The sequence below is a fragment of the Ascidia mentula genome, chromosome 9 (genome assembly GCF_947561715.1).
Source record: "Ascidia mentula chromosome 9, kaAscMent1.1, whole genome shotgun sequence".
NCBI classification, from domain to species: domain Eukaryota; kingdom Metazoa; phylum Chordata; class Ascidiacea; order Phlebobranchia; family Ascidiidae; genus Ascidia; species Ascidia mentula.
The window spans coordinates 13768518-13792742 of NC_138574.1; the positions used below are offsets into that span (position 1 = coordinate 13768518).

The following is a 24225-nucleotide window of genomic DNA, read 5'->3' on the forward strand; positions in this document are numbered from 1 at the left end:
TTCATCGCAATTAAAGAATAACTAAAATAAATACAACGACTCTTTCAACATATGCTGAAATGTAAAATAATGTGGACCAAAGAAAGGCTTTGCCTATTTAAGAAAATATTTAATACATCGCACAAGTCGTTTAAAGCGAAGTTCGCATGAAAATTACCACAAGTTGTGACTTAAAAACTCAATTGCTTTCAACATTACCTAATGCCTGAATATGTTAAACTTGCATTTGAATTCGCACATCCGGTTGTATCTTGACTTTTCAAAGTATTTGGATTTGGACCAAAAATTTAATCGCTTTCTAGAAAAAAAATACAGCAAAGAATAATGAATGCAAAAAATTACAACAAAAGCGCAAAAACAGTAAACATGATTATTTAAGGGAAAATTAATCGTGTAAAAAGTCGTTCGAGCGAAGTAGAGTAATTTAGATCACGAAACTTTTGTGTTTTGCTTTCTTTAGGAAGTATTATAGCGATCGTTTAAAGAAGAAATTTCCTTTAGATTTTATCAGACGATCCTTCCCATCCAGGAATCAGAATAACTACCACTCAAAGAGATGAAATAGTCACAACAGTTCAAGCCCGAAGAGTCAACGTTCAAATATTTACTTATGCTGCTTATTCACCTTCTCCAACCATTCACATCGATTCAGGTTTAATACATAACTGTTTGTCAACAAATTACCGCAATATTTTAAACCATGAAAAACGGAAAATTATAAGCTTGTTACTACAACAAACATAAACACACAAACTAAACAAACTGCTTGATCTTAATCCCGCTCATAGAATAGGTAATAGTAGATAAACTAAAGACTTAACTCACATGCGAAAATTAAAAGTTACGCCAAACTACTAAAAAATTATCTCTTTCTAATTGAGACCACTTTACGCAGACTGCAAGTTGTTTGATGGAATAGAATGCACCGACTCCGTCAAGCTAAAGTTGGTATTTATGTAAAAATTTGCTGCAAAAAAAACAAACTAAATAAAATAAAATTATTTATTTGCCACAACACGGGAACAAATTTCTGCTAATTTTTCCCTACGCCAAAGTAAACACTTACAGTGTAACATTGTAACATTATTATGGGTATCAACATTCTATTTGCTTTTTTAGCGTCAGTTCTCATGGATTAAAATTACTTCTAGCAAGCGGAGAAGATATTTTGTATATTTCTAATCAAACGACCACCAACCTTAATTCCCTTCCGGAGAGTTGCAAAGCTCCAGCAAATAATCCAGTTTTTCATTTCGATCTCAACGAATGTTCTCCAACTAAAAAGGTGTCTGTTTAGATTTTCCTAACAGATTTTGCCCACCCAGGTTATGTTCAACAAAATTGTCATAAACTTCCCCTTTAGAAACTTTCTTCTTGACAGATTTTCGTTAATACATAGCGAATTAATTATAGAAAATTGTAGAATTGATGTTTCACTCTTAGAAAACAAGTGGCATGTTCAGATTGGTTTACAAAGTTCGCAACTTCAAGTACAACAGCCAAGTAGTAAGTAGGATGTCCTACCGACCTTACTGGGAGATATCTTGTGACTACAACGAGTCGAAAATATTGAACAGAAATATTAAAGTGGACGCTGGATCTGTTTTAACCAAATTAGCGTAAGTATGGGTGCGTTTTGGAAAGCTGCAGACATGGTGTGTACACGCACTGTTTCGACCTGTAAGGTCGTATCAGTGCAGCTGTTGTCTGTGGCACTGTGCTAGCTTTTGCACTAGCGGGCACACTAATTTCCACTTTGTGGTACCTTTCCGGTCAACGTCGATCTGTTGGGTACCCTATACGGAGTGGGTTTTAAATAACACTTTTTACAACCACGAGTTTAAGTTAACCTCAAAACTTTTTGAACAGAAAAGAAAACATTGTCGCTTCATACAGTACGGTTGGCAACATTACGGTCAGGTTTGCGTTGTTTGGTGACGAGCAAATGCGAAACCCACTTACATCTAATTCGATCGTTAGTGTTCCAGAATATATCTACGCAAAACTGGATATTTCGGCATACAAAAAAATAGATTTATTGGTGAGTAATCATTCAAGTGTTTCTTGTGGGCGATGGCTGATAGCGTTTCTGTTTCTTCATTTATTCAATTTAGTTGAAAAGTTGTTGGATCACAAGAGACGTTGGAGGAAATAAAAGATATGAACTCATCAGAGAAAGGTGATTTACCCCGAGCAAATATTCAAACGATCCTTCTTCATTAGTTTGCAAACATTCATTTGTTTCTGATTTGTTTTGGATTTTTGTACAGACTTATTACCGTAAATGTAGTCTATGAAGGTTACAAATTTACAAAAAAAAGCGTTCAAAAAACGTTGTTGGGGCTAATTTTCGCTTTTTTAGCTGCAAAGTTGAGCACGAAACTGAAACTGAAGACACGATTGTGGTGACGAGAAATTATCAACCGATCTACGCCACCTTCAAGTTTCGTTCATTCGTTTGGATCAACGAGTCTGAAAACCAACAATCCCTGTACGCTCACTGCTACGTGCAATTATGTGACAACACCAACACCGTATGTGCACAACCGGTAAGATAATATATTTATCAATGAAAATCATATATTAATAATTCTGCAAGTGCAAATACCTAGTACAACCGGTAAGATATCCATATCCTGTTATTTATCGCATTGTTCATGACCACAAATATTAGCTTAGATAACAACAATGCATGTTTTGCTTTCTTCCCACAGGATTGCTCACGTGGACGCAAACGTCGATCTGTGGTTCCGGGTTTAAAGGAAGTCATATCAGTTGGACCTTTCTATGTTTCGGTTCCGGATCTGTGTGAAAAGGCGAGTTTTATCCGTGCGACAACTTTACTGGAGAGACTAAACCGAATATGTAGTCTTGACTCATGCAAGTTTATCATTGTACATTAATATACAAAACTATGAAGCCATCAAGGAACCCCTTTTTCGATTTGTTTTGGGAACAGAAATATTTGGACACACAAATTGACTATTTCCGGATCCTTGCTCTTACCATATTGCTTACAGTTAATGTTTGTTTAGGAAAATGGAGGTTGCACTGACTCTTGCAACATCATAAACGGAATCATAAAATGTTCATGTTTTGAAGGTCACGTCCTTGACGAGGACAAGAAAACGTGCATAGGTAAATGTGGAGGAAACTTAAGCTAATGAAAGATAAGATTGTCGTTGCGTTAATGGGCGAATTAAGAAAATATTGTTGCGCATCTGAAGTGTTGGTTGAATATTAGATAACAACCAAATAACTTTGATTCAACGCAATAACGATGTGAATAAAGAAGAACTGCAGAAAATCATAATGCTACTTGCTCTTAATTTATTGTAGGAGTGGAGCAAGCATTTGAAAGCAAAGGATTCCAGAAAATGGAAATCCTTTACATTGCTGTTGGAGCCATCGTTATTTTGCTTGTTGTGGTTGTGGGGTTGATAATAATGCGTTTCAAACCACGTTCCGGTAATGGAGGGTTTACCCAGGGCGTGCTTGTGCGTGGAAAGTAACTGACTGATTGCCTCCAGGTTTAAGATCTCAGCACAGCAATCGTTCATAACAGCTTTTATTGAATGATTGCGAGTTAAACCTAATTGTACATACAGTTAACCAATTGCTTGCTTTTCTTGGTTTGAAAGAATATTCTAGGAAGTAAAATGTTTACAAACTTTGCATATTTTGCATTTATGTTAAAATAGGTTGGATTGATAATCACTCCTTTGCGATGTAATTTGTGACCATAGTTGTAATCTCATCTCAGAAACGAACCCACCGTATTTGTTTGTGTATAATATATGCTATGCCAATTTCAAATAACAAATAAAAAAATGCAGCAACAAACTTTTACACACAAGATTTATGTTAAACTGAGGAAGTTAGAAGCAGTTATATTATGCGTATTGCATATGAAAGCTTCGGTTTCTATTGTAGTTTAGCTTGGTGAGCAGGAAATCATTAACAGAATTATAATGCTTAACATGATTGCCATGCTATGTGTGATCGAGTACCACTGCATTTAATTATAATCCCACACTTTTTTCGTTTATACAGCTTACGTATAACATACACGATATTTTTGTTAGTTATGAATGGAAGATTTAGATCAGGCGTATTGACAATCAATATTTGCATTTTTATGTCGTCAAACAAAACAACTTGGGCTTACAGAGGATTCATATAAGACATATTCCTGCTCGCAAACTCTGCCCTAACGAACCACGCTATTTTTCCATTAACAATTCCGCTCCCTTCAGTGTTTATGTTGCTTAGAGGAATTGTCGCGGCCGGATGATTTTGCTGGACGGGCCGGATGTGGCTGTGGTCTGTTGGTTGCTCACCCAAATTTAAATCAACAAGAAAAATCGGTTACAAGGGTGTTTATTTGTGCAAGTAAGACTATACTGTGACTTTGGTATAGTTACAAAAAATCAAACAGAAGTGAATCGGTGACCAAGTGAGATCTGAGCTGAAAGCTGAGCGTGGCTTGGGCACGCAAGACAGAAAATTTACACAAAAAAAGGTAGATTGGCGCCTTAAATTTTATTGTATATTTGTCCGCGTAATTATCCAAGCGATTTTTTGTCAGTGATTACTTCAAAAGTGAGACCGTAACACAGATTTTTGACTCTCGTTGGAATTCCTATTTGTCATCGTCTTTATTTTGTTTTGGAGTTCAATAAATGCTTCCAAGCAATTCTTCTCAGGGGCAACTGATGTTGCCGTTATATCATGAAAAATGGTGATATTTTTATAAATTCATTCAGGATATTGCACCAACGCTAATCAGCAGTTTCTCTAAGATTTGGTCTTGAACAAAAGACGTTGTTACAAATATTTAGCTTCACCCCAAAAACAACCTTGTTATTTATATAAAGGACAAAGGTGTCCCATACCACAGTGGTAGAATGCTAAACAAATTACGTGGAAGGTCGCTACCTTGACAAAAACGAAAAAAACATGCATTGGTAGTTATGCTGCACATTTAAATCCAGTCGTACTGTGTCATGTAGTTGTTTGTGGTTTCAAAAAGACGCGTCCTTGAGTGATTATAGTTGGTTGCCATGATAACACGATCCCTCACAGACTTATGCCAGTTTTTTCTCATGGAACCAGATAGCCATATGACAAAAAGAAAAGACACTTTTCACTTTTGACATTCACACTTACATCGCGGAGACAATATAGCACTGTAGTAGGCTAATATTTGCAATGTTTTTCAAAGCACTACTACAGTTTATTGCTGGCGTTGTTGCTGTAATTTGCACAACGGCGAGCTGGTACTCAACGATTACACTCATGTAGACCTTCCAGTGTCTATTGAAATTTCGAGTTAGTAGGGCAGGATTTTTGAATTCAAAATTGCAATTGTTTGAATCATAACGATGTCCCAAGTACGGAAAAACTTTTCATAAGTTTGTGACGTGCATCCTAGACTTAAATCTGAGCAGGTTCAAAATTTTCCAAAAAACAAAGGGTCCACGACTACTCTGACGTCATCAAAGTGGATTGGTCAGCACCAAAAGTTGGAGAACTGCTGCTTTCGTTTTGACAGAATCGTTATTGCATTTCTATGTTGAAGGCACAACCTTCACGCATGAGTGGTTCACGTGATTGGCAAAAAGTTGCAATGTTTACAAATCAATGAACATGCAACAAAGGTCGAAAAGCGACATCACTTTGCAGTTTTAAACCACAAAGGTTACCTTGGCATGTTTTCCTTTGAGGTGGTTGTAATGCATCTGGATTTGGTGTGGCAACGATCTTGTAATAGTTTTGGGTTTTCTTCGCAGAATGTGCTTGATATGAATTGAAGAATGTCAAAACGAATTTGTATCATTGGTGGTGGTGCAAGCGGACTGACAGCAATTAAATGCTGTCTGGACGAAGATTTGGAACCAGTATGTTTTGAAATGTCCAACGATATTGGAGGTAAACATGATGAAAAACAACAACGTGATTTAAAAAATTAGTCAACCTTATTATATATATTAAATTCTCTTGTGCTGGACTGAAAGATTGCAATCAGTATAATCCAGAACAAGCAGATTTTTAATCCAAGAAAAGACTCTCAGTCACAAGGGTGATTTTTGTGTACACGTATTTTATTGCTTTTTTTAATACTACTACGTAATTTTTGCAGAAACTGACGATGCTTACATAAGCGAAATCGATTTTTTACAATAAAATCTGCTGTCTTCAATTCAAGGCTTGTTGCTTTATTATATATGCGAACCAAAGTGATTTGCTGTCGTAGATAATAAAACAATGCCTAACCGAGGGCTACATCAGATAACTTTTACCGGATTATATTCGAGGCTGGCCAACAGAATACGGAGAAAAATAAATATAATCTATTTGTACACCATGTTTCTTTCCTTTTTGCACCACACGTTGGTGGACTGGAATATACATTATCTTAGAAAAAGTTGCTGATTCAGCTAGGTTGCGATGCTAGGAAACCACGTTATCACAGATATTGCAATAATTGTAAATGTAATAAATGCACATTATTTTTTTCACAGGTTTATGGAAATATGTTGAGGAAAAAACAAATCGAGCATGTGTGTACAGATCAACAATAATCAACACCAGCAAGGAGATGATGTGTTTTTCAGACTTTCCGATTCCCAAACACTTTCCCAACTTCATGCATAATACTAAAATTATTGAATACTTCCAAATGTATGCAAAAGAGTAAGTGAAGCTTTTTGAAATCTAAAAAAAATTGGTCAAGTTAAATTTTCCATGTTTTCAAAAATATTTCTTTATGATGACAAATTTTGTAGATAAATTGAAAGGATATATCAAACTGAATTGTGCCAATACTTCACAACGCCAGTAATGTTTTTGTATTCTGTTATAACATTTCAATTACACACATGAAAAAATTTAGGTTTAGTCTTGAAAAATACATTCAACTTCAAACTAAAGTCCTGTCTTGCAAATTTGCAAAGGATTATGAAACCACTGGAAAATGGTGAGTTGGTTTTCTATGGGTGAGATGAGCCATGTACTTATACATGACTTTGCATGATTTTATGGCTCTTTTGCTTCTTTATGCATGATTTTTGTCATCAACAAAATCAGTAAATGTTTAGTGAAAAAATTGTATCATAAAACTCTATTTTTATAAATTCATTCAGGATATTGCACCAACGCTAATCAGCAGTTTCTCTAAGATTTGGTCTTGAACAAAAGACGTTGTTACAAATATTTAGCTTCACCCCCAAAACAACCTTGTTATTTATATAAAGGACAAAGGTGTCCCATACCACAGTGGTAGAATGCTAAACAAATTACGTGGAAGGTCGCTACCTTGACAAAAACGAAAATAACATGCATTGGTAGTTATGCTGCACATTTGAATCCAGTCGTACTGTGTCATGTAGTTGTTTGTGGTTTCAAAAAGACGCGTCCTTGAGTGATTATAGTTGGTTACCATGGTAACACGATCCCTCACAGACTTACGTCAGTTTTTTCTCATGGAACCAGATAGCCATATGACAAAAAGAAAGACACTTTTCACTTTTGACGTTCGCACTTACATCGCGGAGACGATATAGCACTGTATTAATATTTGCAACATTTTTCAACGCTACAATTTATTGGCGTTGTTGCTGTTATTTTCACAACGGCGAGCTGGTACCAAACGATTACACTCATGTAAACCTTCCAGTGTCAATTGAAATTTCGAGTTGGTAAGGCAGCATTTTTGATCTCAAAATTGCAATTGTTTGAATCATAACGATGTCCCAAGTACGGAAAAACTTCTCATAATTTTGTGACGTGCATCCTAGACTTAAATCTGAGCAGGTTCAAAATTTTCCAAAAAACAAAGGGTCCACGACTACTCTGACGTCATCAAAGTGGATTGGTCAGCACCAAAAGTTGGAGAACTGCTGCTTTCGTTTGTTGACAGATTCGTTATTGGATTTCTATGTTGAAGGCACAACCTTCACGCATGAGTGGTTCACGTGATTGGCAAATAGTTGCAATAGCAATGTTTACAAATCAATGAACATGCAACAAATGTCGAAAAGCGACATCACTTTGCAGTTTCAAACCACAAAGGTTACCTTGGCATGTTTTCCTTTGAGGTGGTTGTAATGCATCTGGATTTGGTGTTGCAACGATCTTGTAATAGTTTTTGGGTTTTCTTACCAGAATGTGCTTGATATGAGTCAAAGAATGTCAAAACGAATTTGTATCATTGGTGGTGGTGCAAGCGGACTGACAGCAATTAAATGCTGTCTGGACGAAGATTTGGAACCAGTATGTTTTGAAATGTCCAACGATATTGGAGGTAAACATGATGAAAAACAACAACTTGATTTAAAAAATTAGTCAACCTTATTTCCTAAATTCTCTTGTGCTGGGCTGAAAGATTGCAATCAGTATAATCCTGAACAAGCAGTTTTTTAATCTAGGCTCATGCAAAAAGATCCCAAGCATAACATGCAAATCTCTGTAAAAACAAATATGCAATATCAGATAACTTTTACCGGATTATATTTGAGACTGATCAATGCACACTGGCCAACAAAATACGGGAAACAGTAATTAATCTTTTTGTACCACACATTGGTGGCCAGATTGGAAAGTTTGTTTTTTTGCGCGGAGGATTTTGTTTCGGCGATCGATATATCCTCCGCGCACGACATTTTTTCCAATCTGGATTGGTGGACTGGAATATACATTATCTCAGTAAAAGTTGCCTATTCAACTACGTTGCTATGCTAGCAAACCACATTATCACAGATTTTGCATTAATTGTAAATGTAATAAAAGCACATTATTTTCTTCACAGGTTTATGGAAATATGTTGAGGAAAAAACAAATCGAGCATGTGTGTACAGATCAACAATAATCAACACCAGCAAGGAGATGATGTGTTTTTCAGACTTTCCGATTCCCAAACACTTTCCCAACTTCATGCATAATACTAAAATTATTGAATACTTCCAAATGTATGCAAAAGAGTAAGTGAAGCTTTTTGAAATCTAAAAAAAATTGGTCAAGTTAAATTTTCCATGTTTTCAAAAATATTTCTTTATGATGACAAATTTTGTAGATAAATTGAAAGGATATATCAAACTGAATTGTGCCAATACTTCACAACGCCAGTAATGTTTTTGTATTCTGTTATAACATTTCAATTACACACATGAAAAAATTTAGGTTTAGTCTTGAAAAATACATTCAACTTCAAACTAAAGTCCTGTCTTGCAAATTTGCAAAGGATTATGAAACCACTGGAAAATGGTGAGTTGGTTTTCTATGGGTGAGATGAGCCATGTACTTATACATGACTTTGCATGATTTTATGGCTCTTTTGCTTCTTTATGCATGATTTTTGTCATCAACAAAATCAGTAAATGTTTAGTGAAAAAATTGTATCATAAAACTCTATTTTTATAAATTCATTCAGGATATTGCACCAACGCTAATCAGCAGTTTCTCTAAGATTTGGTCTTGAACAAAAGACGTTGTTACAAATATTTAGCTTCACCCCCAAAACAACCTTGTTATTTATATAAAGGACAAAGGTGTCCCATACCACAGTGGTAGAATGCTAAACAAATTACGTGGAAGGTCGCTACCTTGACAAAAACGAAAATAACATGCATTGGTAGTTATGCTGCACATTTGAATCCAGTCGTACTGTGTCATGTAGTTGTTTGTGGTTTCAAAAAGACGCGTCCTTGAGTGATTATAGTTGGTTACCATGGTAACACGATCCCTCACAGACTTACGTCAGTTTTTTCTCATGGAACCAGATAGCCATATGACAAAAAGAAAGACACTTTTCACTTTTGACGTTCGCACTTACATCGCGGAGACGATATAGCACTGTATTAATATTTGCAACATTTTTCAACGCTACAATTTATTGGCGTTGTTGCTGTTATTTTCACAACGGCGAGCTGGTACCAAACGATTACACTCATGTAAACCTTCCAGTGTCAATTGAAATTTCGAGTTGGTAAGGCAGCATTTTTGATCTCAAAATTGCAATTGTTTGAATCATAACGATGTCCCAAGTACGGAAAAACTTCTCATAATTTTGTGACGTGCATCCTAGACTTAAATCTGAGCAGGTTCAAAATTTTCCAAAAAACAAAGGGTCCACGACTACTCTGACGTCATCAAAGTGGATTGGTCAGCACCAAAAGTTGGAGAACTGCTGCTTTCGTTTGTTGACAGATTCGTTATTGGATTTCTATGTTGAAGGCACAACCTTCACGCATGAGTGGTTCACGTGATTGGCAAATAGTTGCAATAGCAATGTTTACAAATCAATGAACATGCAACAAATGTCGAAAAGCGACATCACTTTGCAGTTTCAAACCACAAAGGTTACCTTGGCATGTTTTCCTTTGAGGTGGTTGTAATGCATCTGGATTTGGTGTTGCAACGATCTTGTAATAGTTTTTGGGTTTTCTTACCAGAATGTGCTTGATATGAGTCAAAGAATGTCAAAACGAATTTGTATCATTGGTGGTGGTGCAAGCGGACTGACAGCAATTAAATGCTGTCTGGACGAAGATTTGGAACCAGTATGTTTTGAAATGTCCAACGATATTGGAGGTAAACATGATGAAAAACAACAACGTGATTTAAAAAATTAGTCAACCTTATTTCCTAAATTCTCTTGTGCTGGGCTGAAAGATTGCAATCAGTATAATCCTGAACAAGCAGTTTTTTAATCTAGGCTCATGCAAAAAGATCCCAAGCATAACATGCAAATCTCTGTAAAAACAAATATGCAATATCAGATAACTTTTACCGGATTATATTTGAGACTGATCAATGCACACTGGCCAACAAAATACGGGAAACAGTAATTAATCTTTTTGTACCACACATTGGTGGCCAGATTGGAAAGTTTGTTTTTTTGCGCGGAGGATTTTGTTTCGGCGATCGATATATCCTCCGCGCACGACATTTTTTCCAATCTGGATTGGTGGACTGGAATATACATTATCTCAGTAAAAGTTGCCTATTCAACTACGTTGCTATGCTAGCAAACCACATTATCACAGATTTTGCATTAATTGTAAATGTAATAAAAGCACATTATTTTCTTCACAGGTTTATGGAAATATGTTGAGGAAAAAACAAATCGAGCATGTGTGTACAGATCAACAATAATCAACACCAGCAAGGAGATGATGTGTTTTTCAGACTTTCCGATTCCCAAACACTTTCCCAACTTCATGCATAATACTAAAATTATTGAATACTTCCAAATGTATGCAAAAGAGTAAGTAAAGCTTTTTGAAATCTAAAAAAAATTGGTCAAGTTAAATTTTCCATGTTTTCAAAAATATTTCTATATGATGACAAATTTCATAGAAAAATTGATTTTTAGGATATATCAAACTAAATTGTACCAATACAACGCCAGTAATGTTTTCGTATTCTGTAATAACATTTCAATTACACACATGAAAAAATTTAGGTTTAGTCTTGAAAAATACATTCAGCTTCAAACTAAAGTCCTGTCTTGCAAATTTGCAAAGGATTATGAAACCTCTGGAAAATGTTGAGTTGGTTTTCTATGGGTGAGATGAGCCATGTACTTATACATGACTTTGCATGATTTTATGGCTCTTTTGCTTCTTTATACATGATTTTTGTCATCAACAAAATCAGTAAATGTTTAGTGAAAAAATTTTATATACCATAATGCAAAAATATGTTGTTGTTTTCAACAGTGATGTTTAGTAAAAAAATTGTATCATAATGCAAAAATATGTTGTTGTTTTAGACATATGTTGCAAAACATTGTTTGAATGTCATGCCACGTATTAGCTAAGATGCTCCTTAATTTTGTGTGTGTGCATTGTTAAGTCAGGCATGATAACCTTTACCCTTTATATATACGTATAACAACTCTGGTTTGTATTGCACTGTTCATAACCGACTTGATGACATGGGCGTGTCCAGGGTTTTTCAGTGGCCACATTGTAATGACAAGCGGTTTACTTGCATGAAAGTCAATTAGTTTAGTTGTTAAACTCTCCATAGCATTACACAATTGCGCAAGCCAGAAAGCCACCGTTGATGTGACGAATGGCGCGAATACCGGCGTTCGTATTTTGCAATTCTCGCCCACAATTAACCTTAGTTTATCCCTAAAAATCGGGGAATTCCGTAAAAAATTTTGACCCCCCCTTTAAAAATTCCTGAATACGCCCCTGTTTGATAACATCATCTTGTTGACAATAATGTTCTGCTATTTTGCAGGTGTGTTAAGCATAAAAATATAGAAACTGGACATGAGTCTGAATCTACATTTGACGGTGTTATTGTTGCTGTTGGACATCATGCTCTGCCATACTTTCCTTTGGAATCTTTTCAAGGTAGTTAATGGTCTTGGAATATTTAATGTCGACCACCACAAAACAAGAAATAAAACTAATAGTACACATTTTTGTTGTGAAAAAAATGAATTTCTTTTCAACAGATTTCAAGAAATTTAAAGGTGGATACATCCACAGCCATGATTATAGAAATCATCATGGGTTTGAAAAAAAACGTGTTTTAGTGGTTGGAATCGGAAATTCTGGTGGAGACATCTCTGTTGAACTGAGCAGAGTAGCAAACCAGGTATGTATTTTAGGGCATATTTTTACTTTCAAGCATGATTATTTTAAGATATGCAAATCTTTAGGGCCTGACGGCACTATTGGTTGAGCTTTACTTGCTGTAGTGTTTCCACCTTGTTTTCTCCGTAAGGTTGCACCTAGTTTGGTGCCCAACAGATGCCTGTGATTGTATAGTCACTACAAAGTGGAAGTCTTTGCTTGGCAGTTTATTCAGCAAAGTCGCCTGAAAGTCACACCAACTGCACTGGTGAGACCGTTTTGGTCGAAACAGTGGTCATCTGTATGCATCTTACACAATGATTATTTTATCCTAACAAGTGAGGATTAACCTAGGTCATTGCAATATCACCCATGACACCTAGTTGTAAGAATATATATATTTTGCCCATAGCCAAAAATCATCAGTTTTCTTAAATTAACAGAGCAAATATTAAAGTTTAACATTCAGATTTTTGTTTTCTAGGTATATTTAAGTACTCGCAGTGGTTCGTGGGTTCTAAACAGAGTGAATGACAATGGCCTTCCGCTTGACATTGTGAAAGTTAACAGGTCAGTACGATACAAGTTAATTTGGCTTGTTAATTGTGGGAGATTATTATTACCGACAGATGGATTGTTATATTGTAGGACATTCTCAGAGTGAACTGACTTGTTAACATAATGTATGCATGCACTTTTGTGGAATGGCATCCAAACTAGGAATATTAATACTTAAGTGGGCTCCAAAATTTGTTTTGCCATCCAAATTTTTTTTCAAAAAAAAAAAAAAAAGAGAAACAAAATCCAATTTGCAATAATTACTTTTCAATTTTCTTCTTAAAGGGATCAAGAATTTGCTGGCGCGTCACAAGTCGAACGTTTCCCAAGATGTTTCGCTTTACGCAAACTTTTTTATTCGATATGTTTCTCTGTTCATTTAATTATGTGATAGGTTTACCAAGGAAGCAACAAAAACGGGGTCTTGCTGGGGACTTTCGTTGGTAATGGAAGTGCGACAGGAATTGTGAAATCAAATACCGGTTCCTTGTATTTGAGTTGCCCCACGTTACGAGGCATTACTAACCATTTAAGTTTTGCGTTTATAAAAGGTAAATTACTCTGTCCACTTATTTCTGTGTAAATTTCATATTACTGATGAACTAAAATCACTCATTATGACGAAACAAACATTTTTGTTTGACAATTAGGCGATTTTAGTTTATCAAGTTGAATGATATCAGATTTTCTCTGTCGGCGTATACTTAGCTTGCATGGTTTACACTGACTTTGTAATTTAGCTGTTAATAAAGCTACCGCACAGGGTTTTTCAACCGTGCATTGTGAAACCTATTTAAAAACACGCCAAGAATTGCTGCTGATTGACGACGAACGTCACTATATGTTGTTTAGTCACCGAGGAAGCCTCGTGCAACATGGAGTTGGACATGGAAGATCTTCCAACAACTCTCGTTCTCCCGACAAGTAATGGGAAGTTATTGCAATACCTTGCTTGTAATTACACGGTGTCAAGCCAGTGAGGTGCATCTTTACAGTTACTGTGTCGTCAGGACTAACCGCCAGCATAGCAGACAACATATTCGTAAGTTCATATGAATAGTTCCAACGAATTTTGATATAAAAACTCCTAAATTAGCATTGAAATTGCCTGATCATGTCAACATTGCATTTAAAATCACACCGCAGGCAGTATTTTGACTTTTCAAAGTATTTGGATTTGGTCTAGAATTAATTTCACTTTCTCAAGCAAATAATAAAATGGCAGAAAAACTATGGATACAAAAATTACAATGACAGTTGACGAGGCAAATACAGAGGATTTCAAGTCACGGGCTTAGATGCAAAGTTGTTTCCATATGTAGGAGCACGCAAAGGGTAGGAGACATACGCACTTAAATGTGATGGGTTACAAATGTAATGTTTATCAGATAATTAATTCCATTTCGTTACAGCGAAGTTCAACCTAAGTAACAATAAAGTGTAAATTAAACCTGCCGATAAGTTTCACGTGTCCTTTCATCGCAATTAAAGAATAACTAAAATAAATACAACGACTCTTTCAACATATGCTGAAATGTAAAATAATGTGGACCAGAGAGAGGCTTTGTCTATTTAAGGAAATATTTATTACATCACAGAAGTTGTTCAGAGCGAAGTTCGCATGAAAATTACCACAAGTTGTGACTTAAAAACTCAATGGCTTTTAACATTTTCTAATGCCTGATTTTGTTAAACTTGCATTTGAATTTGCACATCAGGTTGTATGTTGACTTTTCAAAGTATTTGGATTTGGACCAAAAATGAAATCACTTTCTTGAAAAAAAATACAGCAAAGAATAATGAATGCAAAAAATTACAGCAATAGCGTAAAAAAAGTAATCATGATTATTTAAGGGAAAATTAATCGTGTAAAAAGTCGTTCGAGCGAAGTAGAGTAATTTAAATCACGAAACGTTTGTGTTTTGCTTTCTTTAGGAAGTATTATAGCGACCGTTTAAAGAAGAAATTTCCTTTAGATTTTATCAGACGATCCTTCCCATCCAGGAATCAGAATAAATTCCACTCAAACTGACGAAATAGTCACAACGGTTCAGGCCCGAAGAGTCAACGTTCAAATATTTACTTATTATGCTCCATCACCTTCTCCAACCATTCACATCGATTCAGGTTTAATACATAACTGTTTGTCAACAAATTAACGCAATATTTTGAACCAAGAAAAACGGAAAATTATAAGCTTGTTACTACAACAAACATAAACACACAAACTAAACAAACTGCTTGATCTTAATCCCGCTCATGGAATAGGTAATAGTAGATAAACTAGAGACTTAACTCACATGCAAAAATAAAAAGTTACGCCAAACTACTCTTCAAAAAATTATCTCTTTCCAATTGAGACCACTTTACGCAGACTGCAAGTTGTTTGATGGAATAGAATGCACCGACTCCGTCAAGCTAAAGTTGGTATTTATGTAAAAATTTGCTGCAAAAAAAACAAAGTAAATAAAATAAAATTATTTATTTGCCACAAAGCGGGTACAAATTTCTGTTAATTTTTCTGTTGGCCAAAGTACACACTCACAGTGTAACATTGTAACATTATTATTAGTTAACAACATTCTACTTGCTTTTTTAGCGTCAGTTCACGTGGATTAAACTTACTTCTAGCAAGCGGAGAAGATATTTTGTATATTTCTAATCAAACGACCACCAACCTTAATTCCCTTCCGGAGAGTTGCAAAGCTCCAGCAAATAATCCAGTTTTTCATTTCGATCTCAACGAATGTTCTCCAACTAAAAAGGTGTCTGTTTAGATTTTCCTAACAGATTTTGCCCACCCAGGTTATGTTCAACAAAATTGTCATAAACTTCCACTTTAGAAACTTTCTTCTTGACAGATTTTCGTTAACACATAGCGAATGAATTATGGAAAATTGTAGAATTGATGTTTGTCTCTTAGAAAACAAGTGGCACGTTCAGATTGGTTTACAAAGTTCGCAACTTCAAGTACAACAGCCAAGCAGTAAGTAGGATGTCCTACCGACCTTACTGGGAGATATCTTGTGACTACAACGAGTCGGAAATGTTGAACAGAAATATTAAAGTGGACGCTGGATCTGTTTTAACCAAATTAGTGTAAGTGAGTGGGTTTTTACTCTCCAATCCCTAATTCTACATAACGCAGGCAAGCGGCCACAGAAATTACATTTGACATTGCTGTGGCCTTGTGTTGTTTACGACTGTGTCAGCCTCTATTTTAAATGGGATGAAAATTATACTGCTAGAAAAGGAGCCCAACAAAAAGTTACACGGTCCTCGGGTCTTTTAAATGTGAACCCTTCCTCTTATTCTCTGTTTCCACTTTTTATTTCTATGAAAGTTAACATTACAACTCTCTGTGCAGAAAGGAAAGCTTTGTCGCTTCACGACGTGCACTTGGAAACTTCACGATTAGCTTTGGGTTGTTTGGTGACGAGCAAATGCAAACACCTCTTACATCAGAATCGATCGTCAGTGTTCCCGAATACGTCTACGGAAAGCTGAATATATCGGCTCACAAAGAGTTAGATCTCCAAGTAATTTATCGCATTTCATCACATTTTCTTTAGTTGAAAAATATGTGCATTGATTATTTCCGAACTATTTGGCCAAATTGCAGATAAAAAGTTGCTGGGTCACAAACAGCAGCGGTGTTAAAAGTGAAGGCTACAGTCTCATTACAGAAAGGTAAGATTTCTTGGAATTTTCTGTAAAGCATGGAAAGTTTTTGCAAGGTATCTTTTACCTAGTGCACTACATTAGGTATATGGTATCTTTCAAAAACTTCACATAAAATGAAAAGGTGGGAATCACCCTGGAACTGTAAGACAAACCCAAGCTGAAAACCATTAATTCGCGCTTGCTTATATTGTTCAAACTTACATCAAAAGCAAAAACAAATTATTAGTAATGCACTATTTTCACACACCGAATCTCGATTACAAATCCTACATTAATATTTCAACCAAATCAACAGTAATATTTTATGCAATGGCATGACTGGCAGGATCGCAACACTGCGCAGGTCCTTGCTTGGCGATCACATCTAACGTATCGCTATCGTGAGGTATGGGCTAGGCAGCGATGTCTGGGCTGCCAAGCCTGCAAACCTCATGATCGCAATCACGACATTGCATGAAATATTACTGCGTTATCTGATGCCGTGGTAAAGATCCCTTACGTATATGTGAAGGTTGCCAGGCAAGTAGTTTGCTCACGCACCAGTGTACCTTGCCCGAACTTACGAGATTGACAGGTGAGACACTTACAGTCTCCTGTGTATACTTTTTCCTACCTTCAACACCAGACAAATCTACCCTTGTCCAACTGGAACTTATCTGATTGCCTCGTGGTCTTGACTGTAGTTCAGAAGGTGTAGCCTTTTGCCCCAAATACTTTATATGTGTCCAGTGAATAATTAATAGTTGTGACCAATGCACGAATTTCTTCCCGAAAGTTTTGGCTTTCAGTAAAAGTATTTAAATTTCAGTTTGTTTCCTTACGTTTAGTTGCAAAGTTGTGCGCGAGGCAGAGGCGGAAGATGCAATCGTGATAATGAGGAATTACCAGCCGACTTTCGCAACCTTTAAATTTCGCTCATTCGTGTGGGTGAATAAGGATGTAAACCAACATTCCCTGTACGCTCACTGCTACTTGCAACTCTGTGACAATATTAATAATGATTGTCAAAAACCGGTAAGATTTGAAATTAGCTTCTCTCAGTATTAAATGACATTAGGTGAAGTCCCGGTAAAATTGTTGTTTAGAATTGCATAAAAAAACGTCAACGGAGATCCACGCGAGAAAGCTTAAATGAAGTTATCTCTGTTGGGCCTTTCCGTGTTTCCACCCAAGACTTGTGTGAAAAGGTAGAAAAAAATCTTTTCCATTGAAATTTAACAATTTAAACCAGTGGTTTTCAAACTTTTCTGCGCCCTGAAAAAAAATGATGAAAACAAACAGTCAACGTTCTCCGACTGGCAATTATGAACATAGAAATCACTCGTTGTCGTTTTGATCAATTTATCGTTGTTTTTTCGCAAATGCGACGAATATTTCCAAATGTGTCACCCGCGAAAAATATTGACAAGCTCTGGTTTAAACGTTTACATACTGCTAAGTGGTCCTGATTCCACCCTTGTTGTGTTTAATTACAGATATTTGACTCTATATCTCGTTTCCTTCTTAAAAACGTATTTGTTTTGTTCAGAACAATGGGGAATGCTCAGATTTTTGCAACGTCATGAACGGGAAAGTCCATTGCTTTTGCTTCGAAGGTCGCTATCTTGGCAAAAACAAGAAAACATGCATTGGTAATTATGCTGCACTGTTAAATCGAGTCGTATAGTAACTTTGAAATTGTTTGTGGTTTTACAAAAGATGCGTCCTTGAGTCATTATAATAATACTCTTGGGTTACCATGGTAACATAATCCCTCACAGGCTTATATCATTTTTTTTCTCATGGAACCGGATAGCTATGACGAAAAATTCACCTTTGACATACGCGCTTGTATCGCGGAGACGATTTTGCACTATTATTTGCTACATATTTCAAAGCAACTCCACAATTTATTTAAGAGCAGAACTGACTATGATTTCTGTGAGTTTGCTTGGTGCATTCATGCGTGAAATCTTGTCTCATGTTTGGGTTGTGCGAGCTTGTAATGTTGTGAAAGTGTTCATCCATTGTAATCTGGTTAATCTTACGCTATTTTAATGCCTTCTTGGCTGTGATAAGTTTATTCTATTTGAATAAGGTGTAGCCGTGTAGGCATTTAGTTTTGAATCGTGTCTGTTCTAGTTTATTCATCTGTTTGCTGTAAAACTGTTCACCAACTGCAAATTGGAATAAAAGGTTGTAGAATTGCACGCATACAAAACGTACACGGCGATTAAGGATCTGTATCCTACAATTTATTTGTGTTGTTGTTATTTTCACCACGGCGAGCATAACAATGTCGCCAGTGCGGAGTAAATTCTTATGATACAAAACACATTTAACTTTACATGCAGATGTAGAAGAAGCGTTGCAAAGCGAAGGTTTCCAGAGTTTGGAAGGTGTTTACATTGCAGTTGGATTCATCGTTCTTCTGCTCATTATTGTGTTGGGATTCACCGTTAGATATTTGAGACGTCGTTTCAACAAGAACGAATAATATGCTCACTATAACATCCAAATATACTAACTGCATGTTTGCATGTTTGCTTGAAACTTTAACAAAGTCACAGTAGTCGTATTTGTACATAAAAATACCCGTAACCCTTTTGTTGATTTAAATCTGGGATCGGCAACCTACAGTCCGCGACAACATCCGGCCAGCCCAGCAAAATCAACCAGCCCGCAGCCACTTTACAAATTGTAGCATAGGCTCGCTCGCCCAGTGCTAAGTTAGGTTACAGTTCAAAATTAAGAAACCTGTGTACAATACCCTTAATTCGCATAGAAACAACATTAAACTGGAGGGAATGGAATAATTGGTGGGAAATGTTTGCCGACCTCAGATTGAAATCCACTGTAAACTTAATTTGTTGTTACGGACATAAAGGTGCAAATATTGTTCGTCAATACGGAAATAGTGGCGGAACACTTAAAGCGAACTGAATTATGCGACTCCACTTATAACTAAACCTTCCATTTATAACTAACAAAAATTTCCGTGCATATCGTGTAAGCTATAAAAACGAAATAAAAAAGTTCAACGTATTCATACATACTGTACTGGGATTATTTTTAGCTGCAGTGGAAATCAAACACAGAGTTTGGCAATCATTGTTAGCATTAACGTTAACTCTGGATGGTCTATGATTTTGCCTTCTTTGGTAATTGCTTGGAGTTTTATTTTTCCACTCTGTAGCTGCTACTATTTGTAGATTACGGAGTATAACTTGTCTGTAAAGAGGTTTTGTAGTTGTTTGGTGTTCGTCAAACACACAATGTGTTGATTAATAATTTCACACTCTACATTTCAACATGACAAGCTTCAAAACCGTTGCCTTTATGCATAAATTTCCGAACAATAAACGGGGAAGGAATTTTTCGACAAGAAACAGAACGAAAACAATTTAAAAGTTGACATCAAATTTTGCAAATCATTGAAAAGCTGCGTTAGCGTCGATGTATTCTAGAAACGAGGCTGCGCAAAAAACTTAATTGCTTGAGGCTACTCTTCAGGCGATTTTGTGTCTGTGTTTACGAGGTTGAATTGCTGCAAACTCAGCAAGAATTTCCCATCGTTGTTGGTTTGTGTAATGACGTCACACCACCAATAAAGGTTTCATTAATTAAGATAAAATAACAAACTGCTTTTTTTTGCAATTCAGCAGCTGAATACTTATGCAAGTGCGTAAATTTAGATACCCAGCAAATCCTCAACCACTATTTTACAACGGAAATAATTTTTAATCCTTTGGCCAAGGTCCAAACTCTCAAATAAACCTTACAGTTTTCCCATGGAATGAGTATTTAGCGTTTTCAAATAGTTTAAGTCAAAATTAAGTCCTGCAAAAGCTGCTCCCAGCAATGACTAAGAAATGCGGTCTGACTTGAAACTTGTTTTTCTGCATTTTTGTGGCTGTGACGCCAAATAAAGTTCTGTGTGTCTGAGTTTTTCAGCTCACTTCAGAAGCAATTTGACGCTGCAGGTCGTGGTTGCATAAAAGCTGTTTTGCAACAAAGCAATGTCTAAAAGTTTATGTGTTATTCGCATAGATATGAGCTGCATGTTAACATTTCTTGGCAAGGATGAAGGTTGATAGTAGATTGTGAGGTGCAGAAAGCAGATATTTGTTTGCAGAAAAGACCAAGTTTAAATCGGTTTGTTCTGTTTAATTCGAAGCAAAATTGTTGCTACAATGAAGTGGTTCAACAACATAGATCAATTTTTCGGTTTGATCTGCAAATTAAAACAAGATAACTTTAGCCTTCGGAACACGATATTTGGTAAAAAAAGAGCACTAAAATATCAACGAGGCGTTGCCAAAGACAACGTAACGAATACTGCTCTCTTGCGCCATAACGTGGTGTTTTTACACCAAAGCGAGATTTGTAATTGAGTCAATAAAGTAAATGATGCAGGGGCAAGGCGAAGGTTGGTTACGGGTTGGTCATAAAAATTTAAGAAATAACAAACACAGATGTTTTTAAATTGGCCAATGCACAACCATAAGTTGTTCAGTTAAAATGTTCGCATATTTTAATCCCTAAATGCGTGCAAATATATTTTATTTCATAGGAAATATTAAACAGATATATAAATCGAATTTGTGTGTTTTTTGTCTGTTTGCACCATAAGATTGCGCATAAAATATTTTTTTATATTCACCAATTGCATTGCCGACAAGTCACTGGTTTAGAATGTGTGGGCTATGTTTAATGGTCGCACTTTTTGAAACAGAAATTTTATTGTTTTGTTAAACTTCACTTTGTCCCGGCATGAATTGAAAGTTTTACAGATCGGCCAATTCCATCCTGTCACCTCTATAAATAAAACTAATTGTAAAACATCAAGTTGTGTTTCTCCTGCTTTAAACGAAAGGCTCTTTTGAAGAAATGCGAAACCCCAAGATGCAAATCGTCCTTCTACTCTGTATGTGCCTTCAAGTTTTGCCAGGTGACTACATAGATACCGAGTAATACACTGACATAATTTGTGTGCGTTGGATGAACCCAACTTCACTGAAATAATATTTTATGAACATTCACAGACTTCGTTCGTCGTATTTTGTTCAGGTGGAGGATCGTCCACGTGCCGACCTTCGGCTTATAGTGGAACCAGAACCGACATCTATATCCCCACCTCATGTGAAAGTTATATAAGAGCGTACAGTACTGGAAGTGCGGGAACTGCTGCAATACATTTGTCTTACCGCACACTCGGCAACAACATTTGTTCGGTAAAAATGTCTTACTTTTTTTGTTGACAACATTGACACTTTTGCGTTCTCAACGCTGATTAAGGTGGTGCGACATCCTCTACGCATATGTGGAGGTCACATGGCAAGTTGTGCGCTTGCGCACCAGTGTACCTTGACCACATATACCCGTGAAGCCACTGAGCTCCTGAAGTTTAGTTGGTAGAGCGTTGGGCCTGGTTAGCCCAGGGTCGCGAGTTCAAACCTCACTGGGAACTTAATTTTCAGATCTCGCTCGGATTTGTTGGGAAAATGGCTGATCCAGCAAGGCCGCGATGCCAGTGAAGCTTTTGATTCTTTTGTAACAATAATGATTTTTGTGCTCCATTACTCTGATTGCAAACATTCAACTAATCATTGAAAGCATTTAAATGGAAAAGAAATTCAATACAAAGAGAAACAAAATCCAATTTGCAATAATTACTTTTCAATTTTCTTCTTAAAAGGATCAAGAATTTGCTGGCGAGTCGCAAGTCGAACGTTTCTCAAGATGTTTCGCTTCACGCGAACTTTTTTTTGTTTGATATGTTTCTGTGTTCATTTAATTATGACGTAGGTTTACCAAGGAAGCAACAAAAACGGAGTCTTGCTGGGGACTTTCGTTGGTAATGGAAGTGCGACAGGAATTGTGAAATCAAATACCGGTTCCTTGTATTTGAGTTGCCCCACGTTACGAGGCATTACCAACAATCCAAACTTTGCGTTTATAAAAGGTAAATTACTCTGTCCACTGATTTCTGTGTAAATTTCATATTACTGATGAACTAAAATCACTCGTTATGACGAAACAAACATTTTTGTTTGACAATTAGGCGATTTTAGTTTATCAAGTTGAGTGATATTTCAAGCAGATTTTCTCTGTCGGCGTATACTTCGCTTGCATGGTTTACACTGACTTTGTAATTTAACTGTTAATAAAGCTACCGCACAGGGTTTTTCCACCGTGCATTGTGAAACCTATTTGAAAACACGCCAAGAATTGCTGCTGATTGACGACGAACGTCACTATATGTTGTTTAGTCACCGAGGAAGCCTCGTGCAACTTGGAGTTGAACGTGGAAGATCTTCCAACAACTCTCGTTCTCCCGACAAGTAATGGGAAGTTATTGGGAAAGCTTGCTTGTAACTACACGGTGTCAAGTCCAGCGAGGTGCAACTTTACAGTTACCGTGTCCTCAGGACTAACTTATACCGCAGCGGACAACATATTCGTAAGTTCATACGAATAGTTTCAACGAATTTTAATATAAAACTCCTAAATCATTGAAATTGCCTGATAATGTCAACGTTGCATTCAAATTCACACTGCCGGATGTATTTTGACATTTCAATGTATTTGGATTTGGTCTAGAATTAATTGCACTTTCTCAAGCAAATTAATAAATAATAATGAACACAAAGATTACCATGGCAGTGGTTGAGGCAAATATAGAGGATTTCAAGTCACGGGCTTAGATGCTAAGCTGTTTCCATATGTAGGAGCACGCAAAGGGTAGGAGACATACGCACTTAATGTGATTGGTTACAAATGTAATGTTTATCAGATGATTAATTCCATTTCGTTACAGCGAAGTTCAACCTAATAACAATAAAGTGTAAATTAAACCTGCCGATAAGTTTCACGTGTCCTTTCATCGCAATTAAAGAATAACTAAAATAAATACAACGACTCTTTCAACATATGCTGAATACTAAAATAATGTGGACCAAAGAAAGGCTTTGCCTATTTAAGGAAATATATAATACATCGCACAAGTCGTTAAAAGCGAAGTTCGCATGAAAATTACCACAAGTTGTGACTTAAAAACTCAATAGCTTTCAACATTACCTAATGTCTGGTTATGTTAAACTTGCATTTGAATTCGCACATCAGGCTTTATCATGACTTTTCAAAGTATTTGGATTCGGACTAAAAATGAAATCACTTTCTTGAAAAAAAATACAGCAAAAATAATAAATGCAAAAAATTACAACAATAGTACAAAAAAAGAAAACATGATTATTTAAGTGCTTGTGAATTGATTCTGGGAATCATTTCCCATTCTGTTGCAAGTGGCCCTGACGATTTCCACCTTATTTTAAATATATACACTATCTAAGAAACTTTCGTTTCAAGCTGAAATCTGTCAGTCTTGTAAAATTAGACAAATAATCATCAT

The 24225-nt window shown here is 36.2% G+C and overlaps 1 protein-coding gene and 1 pseudogene across 2 annotated transcripts; both read left to right on the plus strand.

The window, feature by feature from the left end:
- Positions 1 to 6630: 6630 nt before the first annotated feature.
- Positions 6631 to 15916, plus strand: LOC145914040 (flavin-containing monooxygenase 5-like; annotated as a pseudogene). The gene is made up of 13 exons (XR_014403353.1): positions 6631 to 6696; positions 6896 to 8099; positions 8167 to 8305; positions 8810 to 8981; positions 9181 to 9272; positions 12276 to 12368; positions 12473 to 12615; positions 13078 to 13163; positions 13546 to 13702; positions 14004 to 14193; positions 15128 to 15278; positions 15526 to 15574; positions 15751 to 15916. The product of XR_014403353.1 is annotated as a flavin-containing monooxygenase 5-like (transcript).
- LOC145914039 (pancreatic secretory granule membrane major glycoprotein GP2-like) lies at positions 15830 to 19857 on the plus strand. Its single transcript, XM_083001819.1, has 8 exons — positions 15830 to 15916; positions 16075 to 16250; positions 16519 to 16690; positions 16774 to 16841; positions 17663 to 17849; positions 17921 to 18022; positions 18364 to 18466; positions 19169 to 19857. The coding sequence occupies exons 2-8, from the start codon at positions 16147 to 16149 to the stop codon at positions 19309 to 19311; spliced, it is 879 nt and encodes a 292-aa protein (XP_082857945.1). The 5' UTR covers positions 15830 to 15916; positions 16075 to 16146; the 3' UTR covers positions 19312 to 19857.
- Positions 19858 to 24225: the final 4368 nt, after the last annotated feature.